Below are 17929 nucleotides of genomic sequence, written 5' to 3'. Positions count from 1 at the left end.
TTCAGAGAATATTTTCAAACACTATTAGGTAAAGAAAGTATAATATGGGTTTTAATCAGAGGGGTTGTTGCTTTAACAACTCGTCAGTCACAGAGTTTTGTCTGATTGGTCAGTGCATTATGTGTAAACTATTTGAACTTGGGTTATTTAGAATGAAACTGTTTGTCTGAAGAAGTCCAGATATCATCCAGACGAAAAGCGCTTTGCATTTTATGGTTTTTATTGTTTTATTTGAATCGTGTTAGTTCGACAACAAATTCAGTGGAATATCTTCTCTTTTGGTGCAAATCAGTGCCTGTTTTTGCTTTTTTCAGTTACGTTAGGAACCTGGGATGCAACTCCCAGACTTGTTCTGAGTTAATTCTAAACAACAAAAAATACACTGAACCCACAGACATCGACAATATCCTGGCAGACAGGTTCAGTGCAAACTTCTCCACCCCCTCCCCCCCAAAAGAGCAAGTATCTATCCCGGCAGAGGGCTGCCTCCCAAACATCTCTGATGCTCAGGTGAAGGCTGCCCTCTCCAAAGCAAAAAACACTGCTTCCATGGGACCAGATGGCATCCCAGGTTGCATCCTACATGAACTCCAAGAGTAACTAATCCCTCAAATAAAACAGCTATACAATCTCAGCCTCACTACAGGATATGTGCCCACAGAATAGCGTACAGCAACAGTGGTCCCACTCCACAAAGGTGGAGCCTCTACGGACCCTGGAAACTATCGCCCCGTAAGCCTGACTAGCTTAGTCTGCAAGGCTATGGAGAGGATCATCATGGAGCTCATAAACAAAGACATTGGGGACCTACAGACACTAGATCCTACCCAGTTCGGCTTTGTCAAGGGCAGATCCTGCCTTTTGAACCTGGTTGACTTCTTCGAAACAGTCACCAAAGCCATAGATGAAGGGAAGGTAGTCCACACAGCCTATATGGACCTTGCAAAGGCATTTGACACAATACCCCACTCAGGCATCATAGATAAGCTATCCAGCTTAAATATAAACCCCTATGTCACAAGATAGGTCGCAAACTGGCTCAAAGACAGAACCCACAGAGTGAGAGTTGCCGGAGCCATGTCAGACTCGAAACCGGTCACAAGTGGCGTCCCACAGGGTTCTGTCCTGGGACCACTCTTGTTCGGTATATACTTTTCCGAGGTACAGGCAAACGTGGGAGGACTATGGCTCACCAAGTTCGCAGACGACTGCAAACTGGGCACCATAATCGACTCTCCAGCTGACACAAACATCCTTCAAAAAGGCCTCACAGAGACAGATAACTGGTGCCAGCGCCATGGTTTAAAGCTAAATGCCAAAAAATGTATAGTCATACCCTTTGGCAAAAACAATGTGCCCACAAATTACCACATAGGCGGAAACCCATTAAGTACAGAGAGGGACCTGGGGACCCAAGTTGATAGCAATCTCTCCTTTGAAAACCACATTGCCAAAGTGGTTAGAAAGACCTTCTACATAGCCCACCTCATCACGAAGGGTTTCACATCTAGATCAAGAGAGGTAATCATGCCCCTTTATTCATCCCTCATCAGGCCCATCATAGAATACAATGCCCCTTTTGGGATGTACCTTACCCGACACCTGCAGCAATTAGAAAGACCCCAAAAGTATCTCACCAAGAGGATCAAGGGTCTCAAACAGATGCCATATGCTGCTCGGTTAAAAAAACTCCAGCTCTACTCAGTTGCATATCGCCTACTTCGAGGCGCTCTATGCCTGATATACAAAGCTATGTCAAATCCAGAATTAATGGATATGCTCCACCTCAGTAAATCTAAATCCCTTAGAGCCACACGCTCGAGGGACTTGAACCTCAGCACAGAAATAAATAGAACTTGCTGGAGGGATAGGTTCATAACCCAGAGGCTCCCTTCGCTCTGGAATAGAATTCCAGTTCATGTGAGGCAGAGCACCTCACTGAATCTCTTCAAGAAGAATCTCGATAGGTGGATGGGGGATCGTAGGTTTGTCCCAGGTATTACTCCCGTGTCACTATTAGACAGAGGCACAGTAAACTAAACCTTAAAAAGGGCACCCCTCAAATCAATCATACAGAATCGGGATAGGCTTATAATTGCCCCAGGGCAGATAGCCTAGTATGAACCTATGAACTTGTTTAGGCCCAGACCACGACGTCCCCCGTTGTCACTTCTGTGCTTTGTTCAACACCAGAACTATCCATCGTCGGACCCTTATTGTTGCCAGATATTTCCGCTTATAGTCTTCGAATTCTGATATGGCTTCGGTAAGCCATCCGACAGCAGATCTTCCAAAAAAACGTAAAGATAGAGACAGAACGCACAGGGCCATACCTACCTACGACGCTTCCATTAAGCTAGTCGTCAGTCCTCCGGTACTCATTGAGGCGCTTTCGCAGCCCCTGATGCCCGCTTCTGTTGATTCGCAGGCCTTTACCAAGACCCTTTCGGAGTCCAGTATGCCGCAAAACTCTTCTTCGACTAAGGATCCTGCGGTCATCTCTACCTTGGATGGTTCCGGAGCCGCTGAGCAGGCACCGGCTTCCAAAGAAGTCCTTCACACTACCGAATCTCAACACAAACCTATGTCTTCTTTTGCAACTACCAAGTTTCTTAGGGCCAGGGTTCGAACCACACCCAAGAAACCAACGACCCACTCTCAGGCGCCTGCTACCTTGCCTTAGTCTCAAATGCTTAAAATGGCAGAAGACCTTATTATGCTGATCAGGGGGAGCCAAGCTACCCCCTCAAAAAGGAAAAAAAGATCTGTTCCCTGTAGTTTTGTCTGAAGAAGAATCCGATGAATGTGATGCATCTGACTATGAAGACATACAACCCCTTTCCACTTATGAGGATTCTGATGCAGAGGACTCCATCCCTTCAGTCTGTCCACCAGAGGATTTTTCCTTTGGGGAAACCCTGCATACTTTAAGGGAGCATTTCCAATGGGAGAGTCAGGACTACCCTCAGTCTAAAAAGAGACTCAGGGAATTTTTAGATCTTCCGCAACACAGACACTTGGCAATCTCCACCAGTCCTGGATGTTGTGGATGATGTTTCCCTTGAATTCAGCTTGAGTCCTGATGCCCTACCTCCTGCTCCCAGAAAACCAGACAGGTACTCTAGAGTCCTTGACTCACACAGATATCTTTTTAAAAATCCAACAGCTGACCCCGAGGTCATTTCTCAAGGGCCAAAAGGTATTAAAGCAACATCTGCTAGGAATCCCACGCCATCAGACAGGGATTCACGAACATTAGACAGGTGGGGTAAAAAAGTATACCACTCTGCTACTCTTCCTATCAGGGCACTGAATTGTCAGTTCCATATGCTGAAATTTCAGCAACATACCCTTTAATTCCTTAAACCAAAATTTCCTTCCCTTCCTGCTTGGGCAGAATCTAAAGATTTACAAGACCTGATGAATTCTGCAACCCAAGTAGCTAAACACACCTTGCACTGTAGTTTTGATGCCCTAGAAGCTTCTTGCAGTGCAGCAGTCACTGGATCTGTCATTAGAAAACATGCATGGCTTAAGGAACAACCCCTGCCAGACCATGTCAAATCTAAATTGTTGGATGCCCCTAGCACAAAGATAATTTATTTGGCACTAGGGCAGAAGAGGTTGTAAAAAAGATGAAAGAAAAAGCAAAATCTATGCAAACAGTTAAGGATTTCTTACAAGTCCAGCCCCCTAGGTTCAGCAGGCATTGTCCCTCCAAGCACTGGTCCTTTCCTTCTCTGAGTAAACCAGCCCAACCTAGGCCTCGTGGAAACAGACCACCCAGACAGCAACTCCAGGGAATGCAGAGATCTAAGCAGTGGACTACCTCCACTTCAAAACCAGGGAGTTCTAAGCCACCCCTTATGGTAAGAGCTCACAATGACTCACTTCCTCCCCCCACCTTCACTTAACCTTGGGAGGAAAACTCATTTCACTCTAGCACTTGGGCCACCATAACCAATGACCAATGGATTCTGAACATTATGTCTCAGGGATACCAATTTTCCTTCCATAGCCTTCCAACCCAAAAAGGGTTCCCAGATCTACCACTGAATCAGTGGCCAGAGGCTCAAAAGCAAATCCTTTCCATTCTCTCTATGAGAACAGTAGAGCACATTCCTGCAGAACAGATAGGCCAAGGCTTCTACTCCAGACTTTTTCTGGTACCCAGAAAAGAGGGCACCTAGCGCCCTATCTTCGATCTATCAAGTCTAAACACCTTCCTGGTGATCCCAAAATTCAAAATGCTCACCCTCCAGCAGCTGCTACCCATGCTCTAGAAAGACACTTGGCTAGCCACCCTAGATCTAAAAGAGGCTTACCTCCACATTCCTATCAGGGAATCATGCAGGAAATATCTCCACTTCAGAGCAGGATCTAAACACTTTCAGTTCTCTGCGCTTCCCTTTGGCTTATCTACTGCTCTCAGAGTTTTTACAAAATGACTGGCTCCGGCCATTGCATTTTTCAGACAAAGAAATAATCAAATTTACCCATACTTAGAGGATCGCCATATTCAGGCAGCCAGGAAAAGCTGCTCAACACCTGACCTTTGTAAAGACACTGCTAACCTCCCTAGGATACACAATCAACAAAAAGAAATCCAAACAGGTACCCACCCAAAGGATAATCTTCCTGGGAGCAAGTCTGGACACAGCATCAAAGATGGCATCATTACACCACAAAAACAAATTTTCCTGAAAAACTACTACTCTCAACTAGCCACCATGCCCCAGCTATCTGCAAGGAAAATCCTACAAGCTCTGGGGTTCATGGTATCTTGCGTACTACTCATTCCATGTGCCAGACTGCACACAAGGAAAATTTAGTGTTACCTAAAGAGCCTTTGGTGTCAAAACTCTCTAGACCTGGAAGCTCTTCTACCTATAATTCCTTGCCTCAGAAAGGAATTTCTTTGGTGAGCAACAGCATGCTGCCACAACAAGGGACTGCCCTTCTTCCCACCCCCCGCTGACCAGAACCTCACCACAGACGCATCAGACTACACTTGGACGGCAGGTGCATACAGGACCAATGGAGCCCTCAGAAAATCTCTTTGCACATCAGTCAAAAAGAGATGATGGCTGTGCAGCATGCTTTGATAGCTTTCAAACCCCTTCTCTCTCTCCAGGGGTTCTCCTGATCAAAACAGACAACAGCACTGTGATGTGGTACATCAACAAGCAAGGAGGGACTCACTCCTACCCTCTATGCAGGCTGGCCATGACCCTTTGGCTTACAGCATCTTCCATGCAACTACACCTGTTAGCACAATTCCTACCAGGCTCTCTCAACTCTCTGGCAGACCAGTTAAGCAGAAACCTTCTGGACCCACACAAGTGGCCACTCAACAGAAGTATCTTCTCCCTAATAACTCAGAAATGGGGAACCCTGAAGGTCAAAATCTTTGCCTCCCACACCAACCATCATCTCAGAAACGTCTGCACCGGGGAGCATCACTGCATGCCTTGGAAAGTGGATGCCCTGTCCTTCCCCTGGGTCAGTCTATCGGTCTATGCCTTTTTCTCCCCTACCTCTCATCCCCAGGGTACTGCTCAAAATAAGTGAGGAAAAACTAAGGACCATTCTTATAACTCCAGAGTGGCCCTGACAACACTGGTACACCTTGCTGTGCAGCCTGTCCCCGCTGCTCTATGGCATCTTCCTCAGATTCCAGACCTCCTGACCCAGAGGGAAGGGAAATTCATGCCTCTGCCATTTCTGCTCATTTTCCCACTGAGCAGACCTTTTTCTCACACCCTTTGATCAAACAATTCCTCAGTGGGGCTAGCAACTTGAAGCCCCCCAGAAGGGCACCAATGCCAGCTTCGGACCTTAACTTTGTCTTTGAAAAGCTCACCCTGCCCCCTTTCAAACCAGCTTCTTCTGCAGAGCTAAAATTTCTCTCCTGGAAGACAGCTTTCCTTCTAGCCATCACTTCAGCCAGAAGAGTCTCTGAGCTGCAAGCACTCACGGCTGTGGAACCTTTCATCATCTTCCATGCAGACAGGGTATCCCTCAGAACTAACCCATCCTTCATGCCCAAGGTGATGTCCAGTGTGGCTGCCAACCAATCCATTCATCTGCCCGCCTTCTTTCCTAATCCCCAGAACAAGGGAGAAAGGATTCTTCACTTTTTCTAGATGTGCACAGACAGCTCAGATTTTATCTGGACAGGACTAAATCCTTCAGAATGTGTGATCAGTTGCTGGTTAGCTTTGCTACAGGGGCATAAGGCAAAGCCATCTCCAAGCAAACCATTTCCAAATGGATAGAACACTGCATCCATTTCTGCTTCAAACAACATGGAGTACCTCCCTCCCAAGGGAGTCAGGACACACTCCACCAGAGCAGCCTCCACCTCTGCAGCTTTTCTAAGAGGAGTCCCACCAGGGACATCCTTGAGGCTGCCATCTGGACATCTGTTCACACTTTTACCAAGCATTACCACTTGCCTCTCTTCTCCAAATCCAGGGCAGGGTTTGCCTCTGCAGTCTTGCAGGGCATCCTAGCCTGCCCTTAGTTTTCTTGACTGCCTCCACCCATTTCCTCAGTGATGATTGCAACAGTGAAACATGAACATAGTACAGTTGAAATTTAGATGTTTGAGTGTATTCACTGTTGCAGTCCTGGTTTCCCTCTCGCCATCCTCCTTAATTCTCTTTCTTCCTTTCAAGGGACATACTGGTATTTATTTTCCACTGGTGGAGTTTTTCCACCAGAACTGGGCCTCCTACTTTGGGGGCTCCTGACAGGTTAGGGCAAGAAAAACTGATGTAATGGTGACGGCTGCCTTACTTTATACTACTGAAGACCTGACGCCAGTCCTCAAGCGACAGCAACCGACACAGAAATACTAAGCCTCTGGTATTCAAGCCGGCTGAGAGCTACCCTGGCAGAGATTACCCAAATGTCATGATTGCAACAGTGAATACACTCGAACATCTGCATTTATGTTAAGTGTACACAACTGTACTTTCCTCTTCTACCTTGTCTCAAGAAGGAAATTCAGTGGTGGATCCGGTAGTTGTCTCTAAACCCAGGGCTCCCTTTTCATCCCCTTCTTCCCTCTCAGGAGCTGTTCACAGACACTTCAGATTTGGGATGGGGAGCAGCTTTTGGCTCCCTGATGGTGCAGGCGGTCTGGTCTCCTCGTGAACGGAAAGAGCGCATCAATGTCAAAGAGATGAGAGCCCTTCTGCTGGCTCTTTAGGCTTTTCATTCCTCTTTTCTCCCCAGGACCTTTCAAGGTATTTACAGACAATACCATAGTGATGCTGTATATAATGTATTTTATTTTTTTATTTATTTTACATTTGTTGACCGGGAAATTCTGGCTGGACACGTCCATTTTCAGCGGAGGCCCAGGGAGAAAAGCTCCATATACATACAATACTCTTGTCATACTACTACAGACTAGTAACTATTTATGATACTACTACAAACTGGTAACTATGTACAATACAGAGAATAACACATTTCTAGTACAATTATGGTTCGTAGTAGACTAGAAATTTGTACATACAAATGTTTAGAATTTTTGGATACAATATTTGCAGCTTTGCTTACACAAGGTCATATTGGAGTTAGAAACTTGGTAGAACATTAGGTTTATGGCTATAGTTGTTGCTTGAATACTTGTCTTTACTCAGGGGTGTTACAGGAACATAGCCAGTTTTTAGTAAGGTGGGTTTTTAGGAGTTTTTTGAATTGTGTATTGGAGGTGTTGGATGTAAGCGTGACTGGTAATGAGTTCCAGAGTTTGGAGATGTGGTAACTAAAGAGAGATTTCCCTGCTTCATTTTTATATTTGGTGACTTCTAGAAGATTAAGGGTGCTAGATCTCAAGGCTCTTGTTGTGGTGTGAGGTTGTATGAGATGTTTGGAGGGCAGGGATTTTGTTTGGGTAGTAGTAAAGCTTGTGTGCTAGTGTGAGTTGATTGAGTTGGAGTAATAGAGGGAGTTCTAACCAGTTTAGCTTTTTGAGGGAGGTGCAATGATATGTCCTATGTGAAGATACTGTAGCAAATCTAGCTATCTTATTGTAGCAGGATTCTAGTTTGTTTAAGTCAGATTTACGAAGGTTAGTTAGGACTGGGTATGCATAGAGGTGGGTAGATAGCAGATGTGTCCTGGCTATAGTGCTTCTGGATTGGTTTGTGAGAAATTGTTTGTTATGATAGAGTAGGCCGAGCTTTTTGTGGACTTTCTTGATAGTTTGGGCCATGTGCAGGTCAAATCTTAGGTTGTTATCTATTTCAATGCCAAGAGTTTGGTGTGGGTAGTTGGGGTGATTACAGTTTTGTTATTAGAGGATCTGAAGTAGTTTACTTCATTTGATCTTCAACCTGTAGGATACGGATACATATCGGATCAGAGCCGGCAACTTTACTAGCATCTGCTCTGAGCTCCAAGCTCTTCCCCTTACCCATAATACTCCTCCACTACCTTCCATCCACAGATCTCGTTTGCCGCGAATAGCTTATGCATCGTGATCTCTTAAGCTCCAAGTTTTTCAAGTGGGTAAAAAACTTTTAAATATCTTTTTTCTCTAAAAATCATTAGGTAGTGATGAATAGGGTCCCCTTTCTCCTCCCCTCGCTTGGTGCGTCGAGTTATAGTATTTTAGTGGTAGCAGCAGCCACAAAGAAGGAACTTGCTCAGGAGGGTTCCTCGGTTCATCCTCCTGACTGAGAGTTGTGGATGATGGACCGCCTAGGGAAGCGGGTGTATGCTTCAGCTACCTTCTCCATTAGGGCCCTGAACTACCTGACCCATGTGACCAGACTCAACGCGACCTGGTAAAGGAGCTGGAGGAGTCTCCCCCTAAGTCCATGTCACAGGAGGACAGGGCTTTCTTCTCCATGAAGATGGCCACTTTAAAAGCAGTCTCCAACACGTCAGTGCGACTCCTCTCACATGCTACAGAAGGAGCGGCTAGGGTGGCTGGGTCCAGCGTCTCCATGAGGCACTACGCCTGGCTCATATTGTCAATTTTCGGAACACTTCAAGGTGTCCTTTGCCAATGCCTCTTATGACGGCTCTACTCTCTTTGGTAAGACCGTTAAAGAGAAATTAGTCCAGAGTGAGAAGGACGGGGAGACACTGTCTGCCATCGGGATCCGCTTCTCAAACCCTTAAAGGTCCTTTTCCTGTAACCAGAGGGGGCAAAAGAAGATGTGGTTCCGGAAGTCACAGTATTCCCAGGACACTCAGGGCTCTTCTTCCCTCAGAGGCAGAGGGGGACAGAATGGACACTGGCCCAGAGGCAGAGGGGGTCCAAGGAATTTTGGGTCTCGAGAACCTTTCTCGGAGCCGGGCAGCAACCCTGAGGGGTGGCCCGACTGCTCTACTCTGGAGGCAGTCGGGGGATGATTGTCCTTGCACATAGCAGTATGGGGAGTCCATAACATCAGACTGCTGGGTACTTCAGATCATATCCAGAGGATACTCTATCCATTTTGTGGGTTCCCCCAAATCTCCCAGACACCTCCCGGACGTACCACCCATGCAAAGGGAGGCAGCAGCACAGGAAATTTCCAAGCTGCTAGTAAAACGAGCCATTGAAACCGTCCCGCCAAATCAGTCCGGATCGGGCTTCTACTCCAGGTTCTTTTTGGTGCCAAAGAAAACGGGGGACTTAAGGCCCATTCTGGACCTTTCTACCCTGAACCACTCAGTTGCCAAAGAGAAGTTCCAGATGGTCACATTACAGTCCATCATGCTGTACCTGCAAGAGAGTGACTGGATGTGCTAATTAGAGCTCCAGGATGCTTACTGTCACATAAAAAAACACAGGAGCTCCAGGAGGTTCCTCCGCTTCTGGCTAGGATTCAATCATTACCAATTTCGAGCCCTACCCTTTGGTCTCATAACAGCCCCCAGGGTCTTTACCAAAGTGATGGCGGTGTCAGCGGCTCAACTGAGGCTTCAGGGGATTCAAGTTTATCCGTACCTGGACGATTGGCTCCTCACTGCTCCCACCAGGTGTCTACTCTCCCAAACCAGTGATTATTTCCTGACTCTTGCTCTGTGTTTGGGGATCACAGTCAATGCATCCAAATCTCTCCTAGATCCTGACAGGTGGTAGACTACATCGGTGGCAGGATAGATACTCTTCAGTGCAACATCTTCCTGACCTCGGAGAGAGTTCAAAACCTGAGGATGCATGTCTCCATGATCTACCACTCTCATCTACCAACAGCAGAATCGGTGTTGAGGGCCTTAGGCTCGATGGCGGCGACCATAACTCTTCTCCCGTGTGGTGCCCAGTTACACATGAGAATTCTGCAGTGGACTCTAGCTGTACAGTGGTCCCTGTTGGAACTGCCATTGGCATATCCAGTTCAACTTAGTCGAGTATGTCAGTCGTCCCTCATATGGTGGATGTGTTCTCCGGACATTTTTGGGGGACGACCCTTTGTCCCAGCCCGGCCCAAGCCACAGTGACCAAGGCCACCTCCCAACTCGGGTGGGGAGGCATTGTTCGGGCAGGACAGTCCAAGGCCTGTGGTCCCCCATAGAGACCAGCTTGCACATAAACGTCCTAGAGATGAAGGTGGTCCTTCTAGCATTGCAGGCCCTTCATGCCTTTCTTCCTGTGGGAACAATTGCAGTTCAGTCAGACAATGTCAGTGGTCTGGTATATTAACAAACGGGGAGGGATGAGATCTTACTCCCTTTGTCACAAAGCCATGAGAGTGTGGGAATGGGCAATCTCCACCGGTCACTTTCTCATCTCAATGCACATTCTGGGATTGTCCTACATCCTAGCGAACAGGCTAAGTTGGACCATTCTAATGCCTTACGAGTGGTCTCTGAATCTGTCAGTAATGAAAAAGATCTTCCGTGAGTGAGGTCAACCTTGCAGCGATCTCTTCGCATCTCCTTCCAATGCGAAGTGCAGCTAATTTTTCGCTCTGAACCCCCTGCCCCCAGACAAGAGGAGAGAACCCCCAGAGATGCCCTAGTTCATGCTTGGCCTCCCGGTCTTCTTTATTCTTACCCACCAGTACCTCTTATTTCAAGGTTTCTACAGAAAGCTCATCGACTGGAGAGCAAAGTGATCCTCATTGCCCCATTTTGGCCTCGTCAGGTATGGCTTCCCTTTCTTTGGTCTCACCTTCTGGCTCCACCTTGGATCCTGGATCCCATTCCGGATCTAATTTCACACCTTTTGGGGGTGTCTCATCTGAATCTGGACAGTTTGAAGCTCACAGCCTTGCTGCACCAGTTTCAGTGATTGCTAGGACTCCTGGACTATCCTCTCAATTAGATCTGTTTTGGTGGCTGCTCATAAATATTCGACCAGGAAGGTTTATTGCAGCAAGTGGAAACGTTTTTCCTTTTGGGCCTCTCAAAGGAGTTTAGACTCTTTCACGGCTCCTATTTCTGCCATTCTTGATTTTCTAGCTGATATTTTTCAACACGGAGATAGTTCTTCTACTGTCAAGGTTCAGTTGGCTGCCGTCTCTCATTTTCATGTGGGTGAGAATTCTGCCTCTTTAGCCTCTTCCAGACTGTGTAAAGCTTTTATTAAAGTCACCTTTTTGTTACACCCCCCCCCCCCCGGTCAAAGATCCTGTTCCCCCATGGTACCTTACTGTGGTTCTTCAAGCTTTGATTCGTTCCGCCTTTCCAGCCTGCCGCAACAGCAGATCTGAAATATTTATCTTGGAAAACAGCTTTTCTGGTGGCTATTACCTCTGCCAAAAGGGTTTCAGAATTACAGGCCTTGTCCATCAAACTTACTTACATGATTTTTCACAAAGATAGGGTTTCCCTTCGACCTAATCCATCCTTTCTTCCTAAGGTGGCATCATCAGTCAATATCAGTCAGACCACCAATTTGCCTGTGTTTTTTCCTAATTTTTCTAACAAGATGGAATGCCATCTCCACCTGTTGGATATTCATAGACAGTTACAATTCTGTTTACACAGGACTAAAAATTTCCGTAAATCTGATCAATTGTTTGTATCTTTCTATAAAAATTTTTGGGGAAACCTATTTCCAAGGTCACTATTGCGAGATGGATTTATTTATGCTTCCTTCAGGTTCATAAGGACAGAGGCATATCTCCTCCAGGTCAGGTGAAAGCTCATTCCACTAGATCCATGGCTACATCTGCGGCCTTTTGGTCTAGAGCGTCTTTGGATGATATTTGTTCTGCAGCGACTTGGTCCTCATCTCATACGTTTATTTCTCATTACAAGTTGGATTTGACTTCCAGAAGGAGCGCATCCTTTGGTTCTGTGGTGCTCCAGAATATTCTTCCATGAGGGCCGCCCAGTTTTGTAGCTGGGGACTCTGTCCCACAGGTTGAAGACCAAATGAAGTAAACTAATAAAGAAGTCATGTACTCACCATAGCGTTCCATCTGAGTACTACTTCATTTGTCTTCAGTCGTCCCTCCCTCCCTCCCTCCCTCCTTCCTTCCCCTGGACCTTGGCATATGAACAGCCTACGGGCTGCAGTTATAGGTTATAGTATTTTTTCAGGTTGGGTTATCAGTATAAGGTTCAGCAAACTTGATCTGGGGATGGAAGGTAGTGAAGATGTATTATGGGTAAAGGGAGGAACTTGGAGCTCAGAGCAGATGCTAGTAAAGTTGCCAGCTCAGATCTGTATCCCACTGGTTGAACACAAATGAAGTAGAACTACTCAGATGGAATGTTATGGTGAGTACATAACTTCTTTTTATTTTAAAGTTATCTGTTGTGGGGTGGGTTCTATGAAAGGAAAATAGCAGTATTTTTGTTTTTTTTTTTTTGGTTAAGAATAAGCTGTTGGTAAGTGAACCAGGTTTCTGCTTGTGAGAAGGATTCTTGTGTTAGTGAATGGAGATGATCTCTAGAGTGAGGGCAGCACATATGATTGTGGTATCATCTGAGTATTGAATAACTGAGGCACTGGGGGTGGAGGATGGGAGTTGATTAGTGAATAGTGTGAAGAGCAATGGTCCTAGGATGGACCATTGAGGGACTGCTAATGATACAGATAGGAGGGGGGATAGTTAGTTTAGCCATTTTACTACCTGGTGCCAACCTGGTAGATAGCTTTTCATCCATGTGATGGAGGAGGAACTAAGGTTTAAGGTAGAGAAAGAGGTGAGAAGTCTATTGTGATTAACCATATCGAAAGCCTTGGCTAGGTCTAGAAATGTGGCTGAGACAAGTTTTCCGTTATTTCTGCGATAATTAATGGTATTAGTGAATGATATAAGTGCAGTGGATGTACTGTGGAATGCTGGTTTTGAGATAGCAATTTGTATTCTAGGAGGTAATTTGATATGGGAGATAAGATAGCTATAGGCTATAGTTATTTAGTTCAAAGGAGTTACCTCCTTTGTGTAATGGTATGATGTGGGATATTTCCCATAGTTGGGGTAGTTTGCACTCTGTGATAGACCTGTTGATAATAGAAACTGGATAAGCTATAGCTGTTGCTGCTGTTTGAAGGTACTCTGCGTGTAGGCTGTCTGCAGCCAGGGTGGTGAGCTTGAGTTTTCAGAGAAGTTTTTGGATGTTTTTTATGGATACTGGTTGGAAGCTAAAGTGGGAGCTTCTAGTTTGTGTTTCCATATTGGTTGGTGGGTTTGGTTGAGTGGAGTTTGTTTGGTTATTAGCTAGGGATTGGATTGTCTCAGTAAAGTATTTGTTAAACTGTGTGGGGATGTTGTCGTCGTTCCCTGTTTTGGGTGTGGGGGTAGTAGTTTTTTCAGGCTGTAGTACAGAGTTGACTGCAGCCCAGAATTTTTGGGGGTTTCTAGCATGCTTTTCTTATAGGTTTTGGGTAGTATAAACAAATGGGATGAACAAAATCTTACCTTCTTTCAAGTTGGCACTGCTGGTATGGGATCTTGCTGTCTAGTATCAAGTGACTCTTCAGGTAGTTTACATTCCCTCAGGTCAGAACATTGTGGCAGACTCTGTGAGCAGGTCCTTAACTCAATCCCATGAATGGATGCTTCACAGGGATGTGTTTCTGGACATTGTCCGCCAGTGGTGTACTCCTGAAGTAGATCTACTTGCCTCCCCTCTGAACAGAGAACTTCCTCTATTTTGTGCCAGAGTTCCAGGTCCTGTGGTGTGGAAGGTGGATGCCTTCTCTTTTTCTTGGCAGGGGATGTGTCTTTTTGCTTTCCCTCTCCTTCCCCTCATTCCAAAAGTCCTGTTCAAAATTCAACAGGATGCTCCCAAAACCTTGTTGGTGACCCCGTTTTGGCCAAGACAGCATTGGTTCACTCTTCTGAATTTAGCCAAGGGCAATCATTACAAGTTACTTCACAGGGTGGGTCTATGCAAACATGACAAGAGATCTCTCATCCATCCCCACCTGTCCACTATTCAACTGGCTCTTTGGGTGATAGGATTTTGATTCCACATAGAAACCTTTTTTCTGAGGACGTGCTTCGGGTCCTGCAGGAGGCCAGGAAACCCAATACTAAGAAATCCTAATTATCCAAATGGAAGAAGTTTTCTGTTTGGTGTCTCTCTCATAATCTGGATTCACTTTCTATGAATGTTTCTTTGTTTCTTTATTTGTGTGAATTGCTCAATGCTGGGTTGGCTTAGTCTTCTTTTAAGGCCCCAATTATCAGCTGTCACTGCTTGTCTGTATTTATATCCTCCTTTAACTTCTAGGTTTGAAGATAAGCAATTCCTTAAAACCGTCCTTCATATTAGGCCTCCCAGGAAGCCTGTTCCTCCTCCCTGGGCTCTTAATTTTGCTTTGGAGAAATTGACTCAAGCTTCTTTTGAGCCTGTTGCTCAGCTGCCTTGCAGCATTGCTCTTGGAAGACTGTTTTTTTTTTGTTGGCCCTTACTTCTGCCACATGGTTGTCTGAGTTTCAAGCCCTTATGACTTGTCCTTTTTTGGTGTTTCATAAGGACAGGGTGTCCTTGTGCACTAATCTTTCTTTTATGCCCAAGGTGGTTCATGAGTTCTCACTTAATCCATCTATTAATTTGCCTACTTTTTCCATGTCCACAATCTGCCAGTGAGATGGTGTATCGTACTTTGGATGTGCATAGACAACTCAAATTCTATTTTGATAAGTCTAAGTCTATTATAAAATCTAATCAGTTTGTTTCCTTTCATCCTAGGTCACTAGGATTGGCTGTATCCAAGCAAACTATTTATTCTTGGATCTCTAAAGCTATTTTCTTTTGTTATTCTTTTCATGGTAAGAGTCTTCCTTATTCCATTAAGGCCCATTCTACTAGGGCTGTGGCTTTTTCTGGTGCTTTTTTTTCAAGGATTTGGATACTAACTCTATTCCTGAGGCAGCTACGTGGACCTCTGTGCATGGATTTACCAAGCACTACAAGTTGGATGGACTCTCCAGAGCTAGGGCTGGTTTTGCTAGGGACATCCTTCATGGCTTCTTAGAGGGCTCTGCTGGTCCTTCCTCCTACCAAGTTTCTTCTTGAGCTTTGGCACTCTCCCAGATTAAAAAAAATATTGCAACAGTGATATGAAAGGACATAATACAGTTGTGTAAAATTTTACCGTAAGAGTAGATTTCCTTTCCTTCACTGTTGCAGTATTCACCCCCCTCTCCTCCCTTCTCCCTTTGTCCATTTCTATTTTGGATGTACTGGTTTACCTCTTGGTTTTCCTTGGACTGGCATTCCTACTAGGGTTATCACTTCTGAGGATGGTATGTCCAGATGTCACCTTTATTTCCTGTGCTATACGAGGAGCATTTGTGTGACATATGGCGTACCTTAAAGCAACCTAAGGCTTTGGTATACTGGCTGGACATCAGGATGCCCTAGGCAGGGAATCCTGGATGTAAAGAATACCGCAGCAGTGAAGGAAAGGACATCTACTTTATGGTAAGATTTTACACAACTGTGCTATATGTCTGCCATTGTCTTACATTCTTTCTGGAAAAAAAATATATCATGGTTTGCTTTCTTCTTTTCTTTTAGATCTTCATAAACAAAGAGAAAGGAGAGTTGCTAGGAATAGCAATTGTAGAGTCTGGTTGGGGCTCCATTCTTCCCACAGTGGTTATAGCAAACCTCATGCATGGGGGTCCTGCCGAAAGATCAGGAGAGTTGAATATTGGAGATAGGATCATGTCCATCAATGGAATAAGCCTGGTGGGTTTGTCTCTTGCTACCTGTGAAAACATCATTCGGGTAAGACATAAATGCAGAAATCTTTAAAAACAAAAGTTGTATAATTCACAAACTGGCATGCTGGTTCATTGAAATAAAATTTACAGGTTATTTTAGAAAAAGAAAAATTGTGACCTTACTTTCTTAAGGGTATAGATTTTATTTTTAAACAGTAGTTTGTAATGACGGGTCATAAATAAAAAGTACAAGTTGTTTTAGTTAGGGCAAGTACATTGATGTAAAGGGGTCATGAAGAGGTTCATCAGATGTGACTCTTGTGACCCAGGCCCCTTGCACGAGGTTGCTTGGCAAGTAAAGCTTTTAAAGGTTGCTAACCTCTCTTCCTCTCCCACAGTGTTTCCGTCCTTCCCATCCATCTTTGACTACATTATTTTTTAGGTCTGTGGTAGTGACAACCTGTTTGATATAGCTGTAGACCTTATCCTAAGTGTTTTGTTTTATAGCTGTGTTCTTTACCAAATGCAAAAGTCATGAGCACTTACCATTATTAAATGATAGTGCCATTAATTAAAAGAGGTGCACAGCATGTAAGCATGCGTCTTATTCTGTGGATTTCTGTTCTTTGTGTGTATAGTCTGGATTCAGCATTGGAAATGAATGGCTCTTTTGGCTGTTGCCCTCTCACTTCATGCCATACCTTGCCCCAGGAGTCTTAGTCTCCAGAAGTCCTGGGAGAGCAGAGCAATTCAACATGGGTCCAGACTTGCCACACACAGGCTCAGTAGGACCAGACATGCCAGAGCAGGTGGAGCAAGATGAGGCTAGCAAGGATCATTATACTGTGGCCCACAGTTCTTTTCTGTGGCCTTTTGCTCCTTCCTTAAATGCCATTGTTATTACCAGGTTAGGCACCATGAGGGGAAACTTGTCGAGTAAGTGCCCAGTCCCAGGCCCTGTAAAGCAGGTATGCCTAGTTTATCCTTCGACCATACTCCCAGCTGCATGAACTTTTCTGAGCTCCACCCACTTCCACAGCTCTACTAGAGAGGCAAAAACACAGCAGTATAGAAACAGGGAGAGGTAAGCCAGCATATAACATTTTATTTACAATATCCGTGAGTCATAACAGTTATACTTTTCCTAACAGAGCTCTCATTACAGCAAGTACCCATATCTTTCATTTCTAGAATGATTTTACTTCCTTGATAACATTATTGTATGGCTGGGTAGGAAAAGTACTTAAAATTGATTTAGTAAAGTCTTTGTTTTAGAAAACGTAACAGATACATATTTTTGCATACCAGGTATGCAAATAGTATTGGTAGTAAGGTCAGCATGAAAGGAGGAGTACAGTCATTTTTTTTTTTGGGGGGGGGGACACTTTAAATCCCTGGTTTAGAGCTGTTGTGAGTAATTCTCTACAGAAGGCATTTCTACACATTGACTGTGAAGTTGGAGCCATTTGATGGCCACAGTATGAAACGTTTTTGAACTTAAAGGTCAAATTGAAGATAGCTAGAATATCTTTGAGCCTTAATTTATTGGAAAACACTTGAGAAATAATTACTTTGATAAAATGTCTGAAGTTTATGTAAAATGAGTGCGTAAAATACAAAGTAAAAGAGGATTTCCTAAGGCCAGATGTTCTTCATCTCACATTGCTGCAGTCCTTACACTTGGGTAGTCCGCTGTCCTCGGTCGGCCCGAATATCAAAGTATAAGGCTGACGTCGGTCAAGGCGCATTTGACTGACATCAGGACGTCAGGGTACAAATGCGCATGACCGACGTCATATCCTCAGTCTTTTTTGCCGCATGGTCCGATGCAGAAGCAGTAT

The 17929-nt window shown here is 44.9% G+C and overlaps 1 protein-coding gene across 2 annotated transcripts in view; it reads left to right on the top strand.

Moving 5' to 3' along the window:
- Nucleotides 1-17929, top strand: part of APBA3 (amyloid beta precursor protein binding family A member 3) — a 675569-nt gene that overhangs the window by 292420 nt on the left and 365220 nt on the right. For both annotated transcript variants that reach the window (XM_044053886.1, XM_044053885.1), the window contains exon 8: nucleotides 15940-16152. In XM_044053886.1, coding sequence (XP_043909821.1) covers nucleotides 15940-16152 — 213 coding nt within the window. The remainder of the gene's footprint in view (nucleotides 1-15939; nucleotides 16153-17929) is intronic.

The sequence above is a fragment of the Protopterus annectens genome, chromosome 13.part0 (assembly GCF_019279795.1).
Source record: "Protopterus annectens isolate FY-2018-M chromosome 13.part0, PAN1.0, whole genome shotgun sequence".
In the NCBI taxonomy this organism is placed as follows: domain Eukaryota; kingdom Metazoa; phylum Chordata; order Ceratodontiformes; family Protopteridae; genus Protopterus; species Protopterus annectens.
This window is presented reverse-complemented; position numbering and strand designations above follow the sequence as displayed.